General features: G+C 61.2%; 1 protein-coding gene across 9 annotated transcripts in view; it reads left to right on the forward strand.

The window, feature by feature from the left end:
* The first annotated feature begins 3,442 nt into the window (after positions 1 to 3,442).
* CACNA1B (calcium voltage-gated channel subunit alpha1 B) overlaps positions 3,443 to 16,425 on the forward strand; it is a 247,612-nt gene continuing 234,629 nt past the window's right edge. For all 9 annotated transcript variants that reach the window (XR_008473837.2, XR_013520616.1, XM_054238484.2 and 6 more), the window contains exons 1-3: positions 3,443 to 3,871; positions 4,687 to 4,793; positions 8,363 to 8,502. Coding sequence is in view for 7 of the 9 variants with exons in the window: in XM_054238484.2 (XP_054094459.1) it covers positions 3,589 to 3,871; positions 4,687 to 4,793; positions 8,363 to 8,502 (530 nt within the window). In the remaining 2 variants the exon portion in view is untranslated. The remainder of the gene's footprint in view (positions 3,872 to 4,686; positions 4,794 to 8,362; positions 8,503 to 16,425) is intronic.

Genomic DNA, 16,425 nt, shown 5'->3' on the forward strand with positions numbered 1-16,425 from the left:
CTCTGTTGTTCCCTGTCTCTGCTCCCTATCTCACTGGACAAGCTGTCTACACCTACTGCAGGCACCTCCTCATTGGACAAGCTGTCTACACCTGCTGCAGGCACCTCCTCACTGGACAAGCTGTCTACGCCTGCTGTAGGCACCTCCTCACTGGACAAGCTGTCTACACCTGCTGTAGGCACTTCCTCACTGGACAAGCTGTCTACGCCTGCTGTAGGCACTTCCTCACTGGACAAGCTGTCTACACCTGCTGTACTGACAAGCTGTCTACACCTGCTGTAGGCACTTCCTCACTGGACAAGCTGTCTACGCCTGCTGTAGGCACTTCCTCACTGGACAAGCTGTCTACACCTGCTGTACTGACAAGCTGTCTACACCTGCTGTAGGCACTTCCTCACTGGACAAGCTGTCTACACCTGCTGCAGGCACCTCCTCATTGGACAAGCTGTCTACACCTGCTGCAGGCACTTCCTAACTGACAAGCTGTCTACACCTGCTGCAGGCACCTCCTCAGTGGATGAGCTGTCTACACCTGCTGTAGGCACTTCCTCACTGGACAAGCTGTCTACACCTGTTGTACTGACAAGCTGTCTACACCTGCTGTAGGCACTTGCTCACTGGACAAGCTGTCTACACCTGCTGCAGGCACTTCCTCACTGACAAGCTGTCTACATCTGCTGTAGGCACCTTCTCACTGGACAAGCTGTCTACACCTGCTGTAGGCACCTCTTCACTGGACAAGCTGTCTACACCTGCTATAGGCAGCTCCTCACTGACAAGCTGTCTACACCTGCTGCAGGCAGCTCCTCACTGACAAGCTGCCTACATCTGCTGTGGGCAGCTCCTCACTGGACAAGCTATCTACACCTGCTGTAGGCACCTTCTCACTGGACAAGCTGTCTACACCTGCTACAGGCAGCTCCTCACTGGATGAGCTGTCTACACCTGCTGTAGGCACTTCCTCACTAGACAAGCTGTCTACACCTGCTGTAGGCACCTCCTCACTGGACAAGCTGTCTACACCAGCTGCAGGCACCTCCTCACTGGACAAGCTGTCTGTCTACACCTGCTGTATGCGCTTCCTCACTGGGCACTTCTTCACAACGCATTCTCTTCAGTCTACTTCGCTCAGGCTGCTCCTCTGTGGAAACTGTACTGTCCGGGTGATGGGCACCTCTGTCTTCCATCTGGCTCCGGACGGGGCACTCTCCTGAGTCCCCCATGCCCTGGCTACTCCCCTCACCACCTTCATTCTTGTCTTGGGGAGTCCTGGTGTGCTGTCTCGCTGTGGCTGCTTCCTCAGGGGTAATGCGTCAGGCAGGATGACACTCGAAGGGACCATCTACCACAATCTGTGCAGGGCGCAGGGAAGTTCCAAGGGCCAGGAGTCACCGTGCCTGCGTGATGCCACCCTCCGCTGGTAGAAACAAGGGGAGGAGGCAGGAACTGGAACTGGAGAGAAAGGAGAGTGGTGGGTGCTTGACCCAGCCAGAGCTTCAGCTGAGGTGCACAGGCAACCCTCAGTGACCTGGCAGGAGGAAGTCAGGGGAGAAGACACCTTGGCCTTGCTCTTTCTCTCCCTCAAGGGCCTTCGGTGCTCCTGTTGGCCTGACAACCAGAAACCAGAGGTCAAGGAACAGGCTGATGAGGCCTTCGAAGGCCAGCTCCAGAGTCACACCGCACAGCAGGGAAGGACAGAGAGGGCATGGCGAGCCCAGCCTCCAGATGCAGTAGCGGCCTCCCTCAGAGACCCCATCCCTGAAGAGCATCTCCACTTCTGTGCCCAATAGGCAATGCTTAATTTCCACCCTGTGACTAACAAGCTCTTCCCACCATCCTCCCCATCTTCGCAAAAGGCATCCTCATTGACATAGTCGCTGAAACCAAAATTGAAGAGCCTTGATTTCTATCTTTCCTTCACATTTCACACTGGGCACACCTGCTCCAGGAGAAAGAGGCACTGCTCATGGCCCCCTTGTTCAAACCACACCACCTCTCTCTGCACTGGGTCAAAACCTCATTGGGCTGCGACTTTCCTCTGTTGACAGGCCAGTTGGCAGCCTCCCCGACAGCCTTCACACCTGCTTCCCAGCTAAGCGAACCCTGATTTTGTTTGGGGCAACTATGTGCCCGCCTAGTGTGTGCTGGCGGTCCTGGCTCACTTTCCCACCCTTCTAAAGCCAGGGCTGGTCACATGGCCCAGGGAGGCCTAACAGGGTTAAAGAGATGCTTGCAGGGGAGCCTCTGAGAAGCCTTTCCTTTGTTAGAAAAGAAAATCGTAAACTGATACACAAAGTGGACATGCTTTGGACACCTGCCACTTCCTTTGCGTTTGAGATGCTGGTGTAAGGGTGTGAGCCCTTGTACTATGGCAGCCACCCTGGGCCACGAGACAACAGGCGGGAGGGCAGAAAGTGTATGTGGGGATTTTGGAGGGAGGAGAGACGGTGGCTTTGTATTCAGTGAGGTCTCAATGGCATCACGCAAGCTGCTGTCAGCTGGGAAGTGGGTTGCCTCTGAATGCTTCCTAAGTGGTGCAGCACCCGAGCCTCCTGCAGTCCACTCCCCCCGGGAGCCCAGGCGCCTCTGCCAGGAACTGTGCGGACTGCCTCGCGCTCAGACGGCGCAGCCCGCACTCGGCCTCACTCTACACTCAGCGCCCTGCGAGCTTCGGGTCTGAGTGGGTCCCTTGCTCCTGAAGGTCTCCCAGGACCCTGGGGCAGCCTTTTTTGGAGGTTGTGAGGACCCACTGGCCTGCACGAAGTGAGTGCTGTGTAAACGGTTGTTGTGCTTTGTACAAAACTGTCAGCTCCGTGAGGGTGGAGCCGGAGCTGGGAGCCCGGGACAGGCCCGGCCCGCGGTGGGCGCCCAGGACGGCCTGCGGGACGGCGGTGGCCGTGACAGGTTCCCTCACGGGGTTTGGCCCGCACGGTGGTCGGAGGCTTCTCCGAGCTGAGATTCCAAAGCCAGCCCCCGGTGGAGACTGGAGGTCCCGCACCCGGGCTGGGGCCCCGACAGGGGCGTCCGCGTGGCACCAAGGCCGTCAGCCGAGCGCACCCGGAGGGCTGGGAAGGCGGGGACCCAGCGGGACGCGGCGGGCGGGCCCGGGCCTGGGCCCCGGCTCTGGGTTGCAGCCCCGCGGCTGGTGGCGCCTCCAGACTGGGCCGAGTCTGCGGAGCTCGAGGGCGCCCAGGGGCGGCGGGGCCGGCAGAGCGCGCTCCGGGTACGGCCCGGGCTGGTGCCGAGCGGCCGTCGAGGACCCGCAGGCCCGTCCGCTCCTGGGCCGGGCCCAGCCCGGGGGTGGGAGGCGCCGGGCGCGGGAGGCGCAGCCCGAGGGGCCGGGGCGGGGCGGGGGCGGCCGCGGGGCGGGGAAGACGAGGATTGGTCGGACCACGACACGTGACCTCCCCCTTATAGGGCGTGGCGCGGGTCCCAGTCGGGTGAGGCGGCGGCGGCGGCGGCGCTGGGGCCGGGCGAGGTCCGCTGCGGTCCCGGCGGCTCCGCTGCTGCTCCGCTCTGAGCGCCCGGCGCTCCGCGCCCTCCCTGCCGGGGCCGCTGGGCCGGGGATGCACGCGGGGCCCGGGAGCCATGGTCCGCTTCGGGGACGAGCTGGGCGGCCGCTATGGGGGTCCTGGCGGCGGGGAGCGGGCCCGGGGCGGTGGGGCCGGCGGGGCGGGGGGCCCGGGCCCCGGGGGACTGCAGCCGGGCCAGCGGGTCCTCTACAAGCAGTCGATCGCGCAGCGCGCGCGGACCATGGCGCTGTACAACCCCATCCCGGTCAAGCAGAACTGCTTCACTGTCAACCGCTCGCTCTTCGTCTTCAGCGAGGACAACGTCGTCCGCAAATACGCGAAGCGCATCACGGAGTGGCCATATCCTGCCGGGCGGGGCCGGGCGGGGACCGGGGCGGGGGCCATCTTCCCGGTGGCCGGGAGGGCGCGACCCGGGGAGGCGCCGGGAGACGCCGCGCTGGGCGAGGAGGGGGCGGAGCGCCCCGGGCCCCTCGGAACGGCGGGAGCGGGAGCGTTTCCGCGAGTGCGGCGGGTGCGGGGCGGAGCCCCTCTGCCCCGCACTGGTTCCTACGCACGCCGGGTTCTGGGGAGCCTGGTCGGTGCACAGCGCGCGGCCAGCCTGGAGGGCACTGAGGGCGAAGCCGCGTCCGTGCAGGTGCGACCGCCCAGGGGACGCGGCCGTGCGCGCGCCTGGCTGCAGGTGCCTGCGTGTGCGGGCCAAGCCGGAGCCCGGCGATGCGCGTGCGTGCGCTCGCGATGCGGGGCTACATGTATGTTCACGTGCCCGTGTAGGTCCATGTGCTGCGTGTCGAGGGAGCAGCGTGCGCCTGCGCGGGGTCTCCCTCCAGCGTCGCCTGGGGGCGCTCGGCCCCCTCCCCTCGGGGCGCTGGAGCCGGGCGGAGCCTGGGCGGCGGCGCTGTCCGCGGTGCTGACGGCCGCCCGGCGTGCGGAGGGCTGGCGGCCCACACTGCGGAGGCCCCGCCTGTGGCCGCCCCTAGGGATGGGGGCGGGAAGTGAGGGAGACCTGGCCGTGTCTGCCTGAGGGGGTCTCCGGACCCAATTGTCTCAGCCCTTCCGGAGATGGCCTGGCGGTGGCTGCTGCACTGGGCGCTGCTGGCCTCGGCCTCATGTCTCACTCCCTGCGGTGCCTCTTGGCCAGTCCTTAACCCACGCACTCCGTTCGAGTACATGATCCTGGCCACCATCATCGCCAACTGCATCGTGCTGGCCCTGGAGCAGCACCTCCCTGACGGGGACAAGACGCCCATGTCCGAGCGGCTGGTGAGTGCCGGGCTGGGCCAGAGGGCGGGGTGGTGGGGAGGCCGCGACTCCACTCTCCTTTAGGGTCTGCGTGAGCACAGCTTTCTCGGGCAGGGTCGTCTGGGCAGGGTCCCTCTCCACTGAAGGAAAAAGAAGACCTGGCAGATAACACCTTCCTCGAGGGCCAGGGCAACTGGGGTCACCAGCTCAACCCTGGGCGGGGTCACGTTAGCCCCAGGGCCGTCTGCCTTGTGCCACGAGCTATCTCTGCACCTCAGTGGCCGTTCTGGCTTGCAGTGCTAGACCTTGATCCAGGATCCCAGGTTCTAAACCTGGGGCAGGGAAGGGGCATTTGTTTTTTCGGAAGGTCGGCCCTCAGAGTCACGTGTGCCCTGCTGGGCTGAAACAGGCTTTGGCCTGGATGTGGGAACCCTGAGCCTCTCCCTCCAAGTTGTCTTGTGTGAACCTGCTTGGAACCCCTTTTCCTGGGGGCCTCCCCGTCCTGTGGGAAGCATTCCTTCTCTAGCATTCTGAATCATTTTTATCCATCACTAGATTTTAGCCAAGAGGCCCCAGTGGTAGCCCCTGTTGTAGCATAGAGCCTCTGTGAGTCGGGGTGCCAGGGCAAGGCCTCTGTGGCTCAACCGGAGGCGGGGTGGAAGGCCAGCTCCATGGGGTCTTTGGAGGGACTGGTTTGGAGGACGGGCAGCATTTTGGAGATGAGTACTGTTACTGAGGTCAGGGCATGTCCCCCAGCCCCCACTCTTCCCCATGCCTGGCCCCTTGTTTGGGTTCTGAGTACACCCAAAGACTGGAGCCTCTGGGTGGGCAGAAGGCAGAGCAAGTGTGGGCCCAGGGGGTACAGGGCCAGAGGTGTCCAGGAGACAGCCTCTCTGGGGTATCAGGAGCTACCCCCTCTTCCCTTGAATCTTGGCTTCCACCCCCCACCCCCAGTGTCTTGAGGGCTATTCAGACTTTAGCCCTGAACCTGAACTGCTCTTGAACCTGGGCCACTGCAGGCCCAGGGGTGAGGAAGGGGAGACAGGGAGCTTGCTCTGGAGGTGGGGCACCAGGAGAAGATGAGTGGTGGGTGGCTGAGGTCTTCATGGAGCACAGTCTGGCACGCACAGTGGAGGCTGGGTTGGGGCAGAGTGGGGAGGAGGAGTGTGGGCAGCCTAGCCTCACCATGAAGCAGATGTGAGTCATGGTCCCTGTGGGGCACTTGGGCAGGAGCCTGGTGGGGCCCCACTCTGGCAGGTGCCCACTCTGGAGGCCAGAGAAGAGGGTGAGCATGAGGGGAGCCTCGAATGCCAAGCCACAGGAAGCCAGGCAGGGCCAGAGTTAGAGGGATGCAGGCCCAGGGGCCAGGCCAGGGTAGGGGCAGGGAGGATAAAGCTGTCCTGCCTTGTCAGGTGGTGCGTGTCCAGCCATGCAAGTTCCTGCCTCACAGGTGCGGGAGGGTTTGCTCTGTGGTCATGGGTCAGGGTTGGCGAGCTAACCTGTTGGGAAAACTGCAGAACGTGCCCGCTCTAGGCCGGCCTGGAGATCTGGGGAGCTCTTGTCCAACCCCAGTCCTGTGTGCAGGCCCAGCCATTAATGCGCCTTGGGATGGACAGGAGGCTGTTCTGCCCATGGAGCTGGCTGGGGCTGGGTGGTGCAGGGGCAGCCCCTCAGTTGTATGCCAGACTGGCCCTGGATGGGGCCTCCCTGGCTCTCTGCCTCTAGGGGCTGTTTCCCACCAACCCATTGACTTTGGAGCTGCCTTGAGCCAGGCCCCAGCCTGCAGTGCAACACCAAGCTGCCTGTACACCCATCCCTCCCACCCAAGCCAGCCCTCAGCCTTGGGCTCGGCAGGGCAGAGCCGTGAGGAGAGGCCTTGGGGTGGGGCCTCCTCCCCAGCCGAGGGTGCATTTGGCCTGTTCTCTTTTCCATCTAGAAGTTTTCTTTGAAGATCTCTGTCTGCTGGGGCCCCACTGTTCCCCTGTGGTGGATGGTCAGCAACCTCACACCTTGGGAAAAGGGGTCCCTCTTAACTAAACTAGACCAGAAGCCTTGAGGTCAGGAAGAGCATGGGCCTTATTCCCTACTGTGAGTCAGCATGGGTCACGAGGGACCCTTGGGTGCCAGCAGCTTCCACCAGGCACCGCCAGCCAAGCCTTGGGCCAGCTTCACCACAGGGCAGGAGTCAGATGCGGGAGAGCCCTGGAGAGCCCGGCTTCCTGTGGAGGAAGGAACAGGCTGTGGAACTTCTGAAGCTCACCTTGCCTGGCTGTTTTGGGGCAGCCCAGGCCCCTCCTTGGCAGGGCAGAGCAGCTGCTTCCTCCTGTGACTTCCACAGTCCTGAGGGTGAACCCTCAGGAGAGGTCCTTGAAGCTGACCTCCTCTCCTACCCCTTCACCTGCTTCCTAAGGCAACAGCCCCAGAGTGCAGGTGTTCAACACCCCTGTGCCAATCCTGCACATACAGTTCCTTTGCCCTCCCCTTCGCTGGGGCTCACCTTGCCCAGGGGCCCTCCCTGCCAGCTCTACCTGTGTGCTCATGAGAACTCTTTGGGGTCTCCCCAAGCTCCACACAGCCCCATCTCTACCCTGTTTGCTGACCCCAGCTCAGCACTGGAAGGGCCTGGCTGGGTTCTCTCATGCTCAGAGGCTGTTGAATGGAGCTCAGCCTGGGGTGCAGGAAAGGGATCTTTCTAGGATCAGCTGCCTTCATTCCTTTGCTGCATTGTTCCATCCATCTGGATCCCTTTCTCAAAATCTAGCTGTGGAAGCCCTGCCTGTAGGCGCCACACCCTCTGGGAGGCTTGGCTCCCTGAGGTCTGATCCCAGGGTGGCTCTCAGCCTCAGGCCTGGACAGGCTTGCTGCCTCCAGGGTCCTCACAGATGTGGCAGTCATCGCTCGGCACCCTCAGGGCTGAGGTTGTGCTCTCTATTTCTGTTTTTTTTTTCTGTTGGGATGTGCATGTTCTGGTTATTTGGGTGCACGTTGAATGCATAAGTGGGGCTTGGACTGAGTTCAAGAAAGCCTGAACTGTATCCAGGCAGCCGTGTGCAGTGGCTGGAGCCCAGGCTCCCACCCAGAGGCTGCTGTGGCCTATGTCTGGCTCTTGGGCATCTCTGTGCCTCTGTCTCCCTCATGTTAGAATGGGGATGACCTCATGGGGTGTTAAAGGGTCATCCTAGTTACTACACAAAAAAATTCTTGATAAGCACCCATAACTATACTGTTACATCACTGTCTTCCCTGAAGCAAGGCCCACGCGTGGTGCTAGCAGGGAGGCTGGGGCACCACTGTGACAAGGGTAGAAGCGGAGATGTCAGGGTGGAGGCATGAGAGGCCCCCAGGCATGACTGGGACGTTGCTGTTGTAAACAGTGGTGCATCCCATTAGGGGACACATGCAGACAGCAAGCAGGCTCGGTGATGGGAATGGTGCCCTGGAGAATCTGCAGGGTGTTGGGGACAAGGTGAGGAGTGTCAGACCCTCACGATGGCTGTGGCCACTGCGTGGTGGGGTGGGGTCCTCACCAACCATCTGTGTGCTGCTGCACTGGGTAGGGGCTGGGATGACCTGTTCTGTGCTTCTCCTAGGACGACACGGAGCCCTATTTCATCGGGATCTTTTGCTTCGAGGCAGGGATCAAAATCATCGCTCTGGGCTTTGTCTTCCACAAGGGCTCTTACCTTCGGAACGGCTGGAATGTCATGGACTTCGTGGTTGTCCTCACAGGGTAGGCAGACTGAGGCTGGGAGGCCAAGCGGCCGGGCGCTTGCTCTCCGAAGCTTGGTTGTGCCGTGGGGCTGGGCACTGCAGTCTTGCTGAGGTCCCCCATGGCCCTGCTGGAGATGAACAAATGTGAGAAAATCTATTTGCCTTCCTGTGCGGGATGGGGGTGCTTCTCCCAAAGGTGCTAGTGCTGCATTTCTCGCTGAAGGGAGGATCGCAGTGACCTGTCCCCAGGAGGCACTGGCTTGCAGAGCCCACGGGCCAGGGGCCACCAGCATCCACAGCTGGCCTGAGCTAGCATGGTACCTACTGGAGGTGGCTTTGTTTCCCAGGTGAGGGGTTTCCCAGGGAGGAGGAGGGCTGAACGTCCAGCGTCACCCAAGCCTGTGGTCTGGGAGGGGCACTTGGCATTTTGAGTTCTGTCTGTAACCTGTGGTGTCCACCTCGGAGCCCTTACGCTGCCCGGGATGAGGCTATATGTGTCAAGCACTTTCACAGCTCCCAGCGCCAGGAAGGTGCTTCAGCAATTTCCCCTCAGCCACTTTCTGCAACAACGGATCGCAATTCCCAGAATAACCAGAGGTCTAGAAAGTGGACCCAAGCAGGGCTAGGTGGGAGCTTGGACCCAGGGCTCTGCACCCCACCCTGCCGGGTGTCAGCTCCCAACCTGTGCAGCGGGCACTGTGGGGTCTTCTTTCCTTCTTCTCTGGCCGGCCAGGCAGAAGGCTGGGCTGGGCTGCTGTGGCTCTGGTGTGGAGAGAGGTGGCTGGGGGAGTGAGTGAGTGCTTGGGGAGCTGCCCCCACAGAGCGTGTTAGCACAACCCCAGTCTCAGAGGCTCTGTGCTGGGCCAGGGACCACTGTCTGTTCTTCCTGAGCCTTGTCAGATGGAAGAGGAGGGAGCAGGCCCCACAGCAAGCGAGAGTTCTCCTTCCAGAGCCCTGTCCTGACCCAGTGACTGCCCCGAGGCACCTGGTGCACAGGAGGGCATATGGAGGGGTGTTTGGGCTGATGGCAGAGGAGGAAGAAGGAAGCTGTGGACGTCCTTGAGTCTGGAGCTCATGCCTCCAAGGCTGTGTGTGTGAGGAAGAAGCTGTCAGCCACATGGCCTCTGGGCTCTTGGGTGAGGTCCTTGGAGGGAGCCCCACTTGCCTGCTGGATCCTGGGGTGCTGCCCCCATCTGCTCTCCTGCTCCTGAGCCTGGGGCCAGCCCCTGCTGGGTGGGGGCAGTGTTTGCAGAACTGGGCTTGGGGGGTCTCATGGAAGGCTTGGCTCCCAGAGCTGTCTGTGATGTGCTGGGCCCAGCAGTGTTGGGCTGGCTTCTGTGCCTTTCTGCAGCGTGGTCCTGTGGCAGAATTTATGGAAGGCCCTGTGGGAGTCTGCGGTTCCACTAGCGATGCCTGTTGGGGGCTGGGGTGGGAGGTGGCTGGTGGAGAGTGTGGCCCCCGAAGGACCGGGCGCTTCCATGTCCAGTGAGCACTCCCGGAGTTGGCCCCGGAATCACTGTAGCTGTTTACCTCTCTCTCTCGCTGTGGACGTGAGTCCCTGAAGACAACAGCGTCTAATTTTTCAGGGGTCCCTAGAGCTTCATTTGGGGCAGGCACCCTGGAGGGGGCAGCGAGTATCTGCTTACATAATGAATTGTTGAGGTATAAACAGTGTTGAGGGGTGCCAGCTGGTGGAGTGGAAGCTGGGTGGAGGCGGCAGGACCTGGCCTCATGGGGGCACTGTCCATGGTGCTCAGTGTGTGGGCACTTGGCTAGGAGGAGAGGCAGGAGATGCCCCAAGCCCTGGGCAGGACGGCTGGATCTCCCAGTGCACAAAGACGGGGTCCAGGGCTGCTCCTCCTCCCCTGCCCCTTCTCCCCGTCACCTTCCTGCCTCTCTCCTCTGTTTTTCTCTTGGTCTCTCTTCCCTCCCGTTCCCTCTTCTCCCTCCTCTCCCCTCCCTTCTCCTCCCACTCTGCTGTCTAGCTGTTTGTCTACTCTCCACACTCTGTCTCTGGCCCTCTTGGTGTCTTGATATCTCTCTGCCTCTCCCTCTTGTTCTTCCTAACACCCCTCTTTCCCTTTGCTTGGGTACGTCTCTGCTCTCCTGTGTCTGCAGCAGGGCTGGGCGTTGCTGGGGTGGCTTCCAGGTTCCTCCGCCTCCACACATCTTCCCTCAAGGCAACCTGGGTTGTGTGGGGAACCCCAGGTGGGAGGTGGTCTGTGTCCCATGGGGCCACATGCTGGCCCCAAGTCACATGGGGGAGCTGCTCTGCTGCTCCCGCTTGGGGCACCTGGGGACATGTGAGCCCTGTGTGTGTGTCTGTGCATGGAGAGGGCTGGGTCCATTGTGGGGCAAGTGCTAGTCCTTGAGAGGCTCAGGAAGGAGCCCTCACCTCACCCCTCTGAGCCAAGGGCCTGTGGGTACTTGGTGGCTTTCTTGTTACTTTGTTGTTTTTAATTAGAGTTTATTCAGTTGGTGCTCAGAGGGCTGGAGGAAGAGGCAGACACCCTGACCTGTTGCTTGGCAAAGCCTGGTGCGCCCTCAGAGGCTGGCTGGGGCTGCTCTGCTCCTAGGGCTGATGTGGAGCTGTTGGGGAGGCCCTGGGCCCATGCTTCCCGCTGCCTGGGGAGCATCTGAGCTCCGTGTTCTCACCTGGGAGGGGAGGCAGGTGCTTTCTGTGTTCTCACCTGGGAGGGGAGGCGGGTGCTCTGCCCTCCCATCTCCACTTTGCTTCTTTCCCAGGACTTTGGGACACCCTCTGTTAGCCTGGATGTGTGCATCTGGGGTGTGGGGGTGCTGCATTTTCTCACGTTGCTAAGCCCCTGCTGCCCCGGGAAGCAGGTGTGGGGCCTGGGATGGGGTTCCAGCCTGGAGGGCCTGTGAAGATCAGAGGGTGCTCCTGAGAACCCCCAGGCCTGTGAGGGCTGCTGGCGGCTTCCTGCCCTTGTGTGCGCCTGGGGCCTTAAGGCCCTCAGTTGCTGGCCCTGCTCCTGGCTGGGTCAGCTCATGTCTGGCCACCTGAAACTCCTCTGACTCGCTTGGGCTGGGATGAGGACACAGGGACTGGGCCCCTGCCATGGGACTCTGCCTCATTTTCAGGAGGGCTCCTGGCACTTGGCCATCTCCTGTGGCCGTCTGAGCGGACTATTTGCCAAGAGAGATTCTGGGCCCAGGATCAAGGCTTTCCCTCCCCTGCTTCTAAGAGCACTGTGCTACGTGGGTAGGGTCAGGGCTGAGCCAGCTCCCTGCACAGAATGGGCCTAGGGTGAGGGCAGGGGCCTGGTGTCTGATGTGGGGGCCTTCAGCTGCTCACCCCACCATGATCCCTGCTGAGTGCCAGGACCTCAGGCTGTGGGGAGGAGGCGGGAAGGTGGCTGCTTCCCTGGTTCTGTCTGCCCTCCCGTCCATGCCCATGCCCCATCTACCATCCTGCCCTCTGCTCAGCTCTCTGGCACTGTGTCTGTCCAGCCAGACAGGCTGCCCTCCTCCTGTTCATCATTCACTTACCAGTGTTTATGGAGCCTCTGCCAGGTGCTGAGACTCAGGACTGAATGAAGCCAGCTGAACTCTGCCCAGTGGGCCGTGTTCTGGGGACAAGGCACCTCCAGGCCTGTGTTCTTTGCAGCCCAGTGCAGTGCGGTGCTTAGCATCTGTCCATGTGCCAGAGAGCAGTCAGCACATGGACGGATGAGTGATGGTGATGAGTTCTGTGCTTTTTCCCCATGTAGAAGTTGGGATACAGCATGCAGAGTGCAGGCCTGGGGGTGCCACTTTGCATATGGTAGTCAGAGGAAGGACTGGAGGGCATGAGGGGTGACCCATCCCATGGTCTAGGAAGAGGTGTGGCTCAAGGTGGCAATTTGAAGGACATGACTGTCTCAGTTATCTTCAGAGCTTGAGACTGCAAGGGATCCCCAGAAAATGGGGAGCGGGGAGGAAGAGCTGCCCTGTGTTGGAGACCAGGGTACCTGGGCTTACAGATTGCAGCTGGCGGTGCAGTGGGCGGAGCAGCAGAGGTGTGGCCTGGTTGTAGATGGAGTTTTAGGAAGGAATATCATGCTCTGCTCTGCAGAGGCCATAAGAGGACCCACGGCTATGCACTGAGCCCCATGGGTCTGAGGCAGGAGCTGGGCTGGCCATGTGGTGGGGGCGGGGGCTTGCTGGGAATGGGAGGAGAGGGCTTGTGGTGGGCACCTATAGGCAGTGCTTGTCTTTCAGAGAGTTTTGCAGCAAAGTGAGGCAGAGAGCTGGGGCACGGGCAGGAGGGATATGGAGGCCAGGAGGGTTTTATAAAGTTGGAGATTTACGGCCTATCCTTGCCATATGTGTAGTCCAGGAGAGAAGGACAAGTGGACTGTGTGGACGGAAAGGGGACATCCCTGGGAACCATGAGGAAAGCAGAGTTGAGGACCTCTGGGGGTGCAGGCCTGTGCATGTGCTTAGGCCAGCAGATGTGGGAAGGGCGGCGTGGAAGTCCTCCTCTCACTGTGTCTGAGTTTCCACTGAATTTAGAAGCAAGTCCATCAGCTGAGATGGGGTGGGAAGAAGTGAGACAGGAGGGGAATGAATGTGTGAGTGTGTGGACTGGTAGCTCTTCCACGCACTATTCCAGCCTCTGCCTCCTCCCTTCCTTGCCCCATTGTCATCTATTAACTGCTTCCCTAGGAAGGGGCTCGTCAAGTGCAGCTACTACCTCCCCCTCCTGTTCCAGTTGCTGGGGACACAGTAGTACACAAGACAGGCCATTCCTGCCCTCTCTGAGGCTGTGTCCTCCTGGGAGAGGTGGGCGGTGAGTGTCGCAGGGAAGTCGGGTGAAGCATGTCCTTCTGCTGGGATCGGGTGGCTCCTGGAAGCAGCTCCAGCAGGGGAGAGGCTGTGAGGGTGGCAGGGGCAGGGTGGGCTTTGGCTCGGATGTCGGAGAGCTCTGAGTATGGGTGTGGCCCGACTGACTCCTGATGGGTGCTGGGGGCGTGGCATAGACAGTAGGGAGAGAGTGGGAGCCGGAAGCGGTGATCCAGGTGGGAGTGTTGAGGGCTTGGACCGAGAGTGGTGCTAGAGGGTGCTGCAGGTTGGCTCTGACGCCCCAAGAATGTAGAACCCACAGGAAGCCCCGTAGCGCCTCCAGAGTCCGTCACCCATCAGCGCAGGTGCCTTCCCCCTTCTGTTCCCTAGCCAGTCTCACACATGTCCATGCTCAGTCCTGTTCCCATGTCTCTGCCTCTGCCCTCCCAGGCCCCTCAGGAAGCCCCTGTCACAGCTGTGGAGCTGGTTCCACCTGGGGATCAGGGGCAGGGTAACAAGTCAGGGCCCCCAGAGACCAGAAGCCCCGGGCGTCCCTACCCCTGTCGTGGCTACAGCCTTGTTCGTTGTCCTTGGGGACTTCAGACAAATGTGTCCTGGCTCAGGCAGGTGGCTCTCTGGGGGACATTTCCAACCACAGCTCCTTGTTTTAGTCTAAATTAAACTGGGATCTCTTTCCAGGACATGTAATTAGAGCCCAGCTTCCTCCCTGGATCTGGCCTCCTGTGGGATGAAGAGAGGGTGTGTGGCTGTGGCACTGGGAGGGAGTCTGGTTGACAGAGCTCAGGGGCTGAGGCAGTGCTGACCCTGAGCTTCCTGGGCTCGGCTGTTGGCCACTGGGTGACTGCTGTGGCCTCCTGTTCTCTTAGGCTTTGTGGACGCAGGCCAACTCAGGTGGTGGCAGGCACTTCTGGGGCACAGGGAGAGCCAGGCCCAGCTGAGGGCCCCACAGATGGTCCCCACAGGCCAGGAGGGTCCACCTAGGAGTAGCGACCATGTGCAATTGTGCAGCCCAGGGACATTGCCTTCCCATAAAGTGACCCGACATTGTGTTTGAACACAGGTGATGAGACACTGCCCGAGTGGCCAGGACATGTTTGAGCGTGGACTGAGTTGGGCGTGTCCACACCATGCTGAGCTTCTCTGTGCCAGGCTCTCTGCCTCAGGCTTGGGTCCATGGACTGCAGCCCTGCAGGAAGTTCAGCCTCCTGACCCCTGGTGCTGGGTCAGGCTGGGGTTTGCCAGACATCCTCTCTGCTTCTCTGCCTGAGGCTGGCCCTGACCCTGCCTCCCTCACCCCCACTGTGGCCGGAACCAGTGGAGCAGGGACTGAGTTCTGATAAGCGGTCCCTGGAAAGCAGGGGGTGCCCCTGTGTTCTGGGGCTGGGGCTGGGATCCCTCCAGGCATCACCTGGCCTGGGACCAGGGACTCCACAGACCCCTGGTCCTGTGGTGTCACTGAGAACCCACAGTGCAGGGCCCCTGCCCATGTGCAGTCAACGTGGTGTGGCTGTGAAGGTCAGGTGGGGCAGCGGGAGATGGCTGCTCATCTGGGACCCTGTGTCCCTTCCTGACAGTGGCCTCTGCATCCTGGGGACAGGCCTGGCACTGCTCTGGTAGGGTGGGATCCCAGCCCCCTCTTTAGCACACACTGGTGACTTGGTCTTTGTAGAGGGCCTGGCCCACCCCCTACTCCCTTTCTCTGTGTCCCCTGCCTCCTCCTTCCTTCGTTTCAGGGTTCTTAACACTTTCCTGGGCTGGAAGGCAGAACTGGGCCTGCTGGGAGTCCACAGGGTCTTCTGATTCTGTGCGAGGTCCACACTGACTGGGCTTGAGACCTGTGGGGGCTTGGCTGTGCTGTGTGTGGGAGACTGACCCTGGCCTCAGGCTCCAGTCCTGTGGGGTCTTTTCTGGGGCCTCCATATCTCTGTGTGTGCTATGAGTCAGGGAGGAGCTGCCTGAGGAGCCCAAACCTGGAGACTCCCTGGGTAGAAGCAGCGGGGCTGGTTTGCTGGACGGGCATCGGGCCAGCACTGCAGATGCCTGGGTCTCTCATATGCCTGGCCTGGCACAGCAGACCCGAGGGAGGGTTGGCCTCTCTGCAAATCTTTCACCAGGCGGCCTGGGAGATAGAAGGAGCACAGGCTCAGGGCTGCTCTTGGATACCACAGGCTTTCCCAGGGGGAGGTGGACACGGGTGGGAGAGAAGGGAGGAAGATTTCAGTTCAACCCAGGGGAATTTTGTCATTCATGGGGGTCCGGACTGCTGTCCCAAGCAAGTGGGGGTTGGACCTGGTGGTCTGTTTTTATTTGTATGTCCCTGATATGGGCCAGGAACTTGCTGGGCACGATGGAGCTAGGGCCCAGCCATGCCAGGGTATGTGTTCTGCCAACTGCGAAGTCCCTGTGCCCCAGGATCCTCTCTGCTCCAAGTCTCTCCTCTTGACAGTGACTGCAGGCCAGGTTCCTGGGTGGGTGGTTTTGCAGGTGTGCACAGTCCCCCTCCATGCCTTTCTCCTCAGGGGTCCCAACAAGAGGGCTGGATTTCCTGCCCTAGTGGCTGAAGAGGTTTGGGTCTGGGGAACTTGTGGTAAGGACAGTGAGTGGCAGGGCTGGAGGCTGTGAGGCTGGGGTCAGCTGAGAGGCCGTGAGGCTGGGGTAATCTGGAGGCCATGAGGCTGGGGTCAGCTGGAGGCTCTGAGGCTGGGGTAAGCTGAAGGGGTCAACTGAGAGGCTGTGAAGAGCTGGAGGCCATGAGGCTGGGGTCAGCTGGAGGCTGTGAGGCTGGGGTAAGCTGGAGGCCGTGAGGCTGGGGTCACCTGAGAGGCCGTGAGGCTGGGGTAAGCTGGAGGCCATGAGGCTGGGGTAAGCTGGAGGCCGTGAGGCTGGGGTCAGCTGGAGGCTGTGAGGCTGGGGTAAGCTGGAGTCCGTGAGGCTGGGGCTAGCTGAGAGGCTGTGAGGCTGGGGTAAGCTGGAGGCTGTGAGGCTGGGATCAGCTGAGAAGCCTTGAAGGTTAAGGGAGTCTCAGCCCAGGGCCCAGTTCCCAGGGGACAGTGTGGGAGGGATGGGGCAGGCTGGCAGGACAGTAAAAAATAAAAGGGACTTTATTGATGGTACACGACAAGGTGGGCTCCCTAGT

This window comes from Callithrix jacchus, chromosome 1 (genome assembly GCF_049354715.1).
Source record: "Callithrix jacchus isolate 240 chromosome 1, calJac240_pri, whole genome shotgun sequence".
Lineage (NCBI taxonomy): Eukaryota > Metazoa > Chordata > Mammalia > Primates > Cebidae > Callithrix > Callithrix jacchus.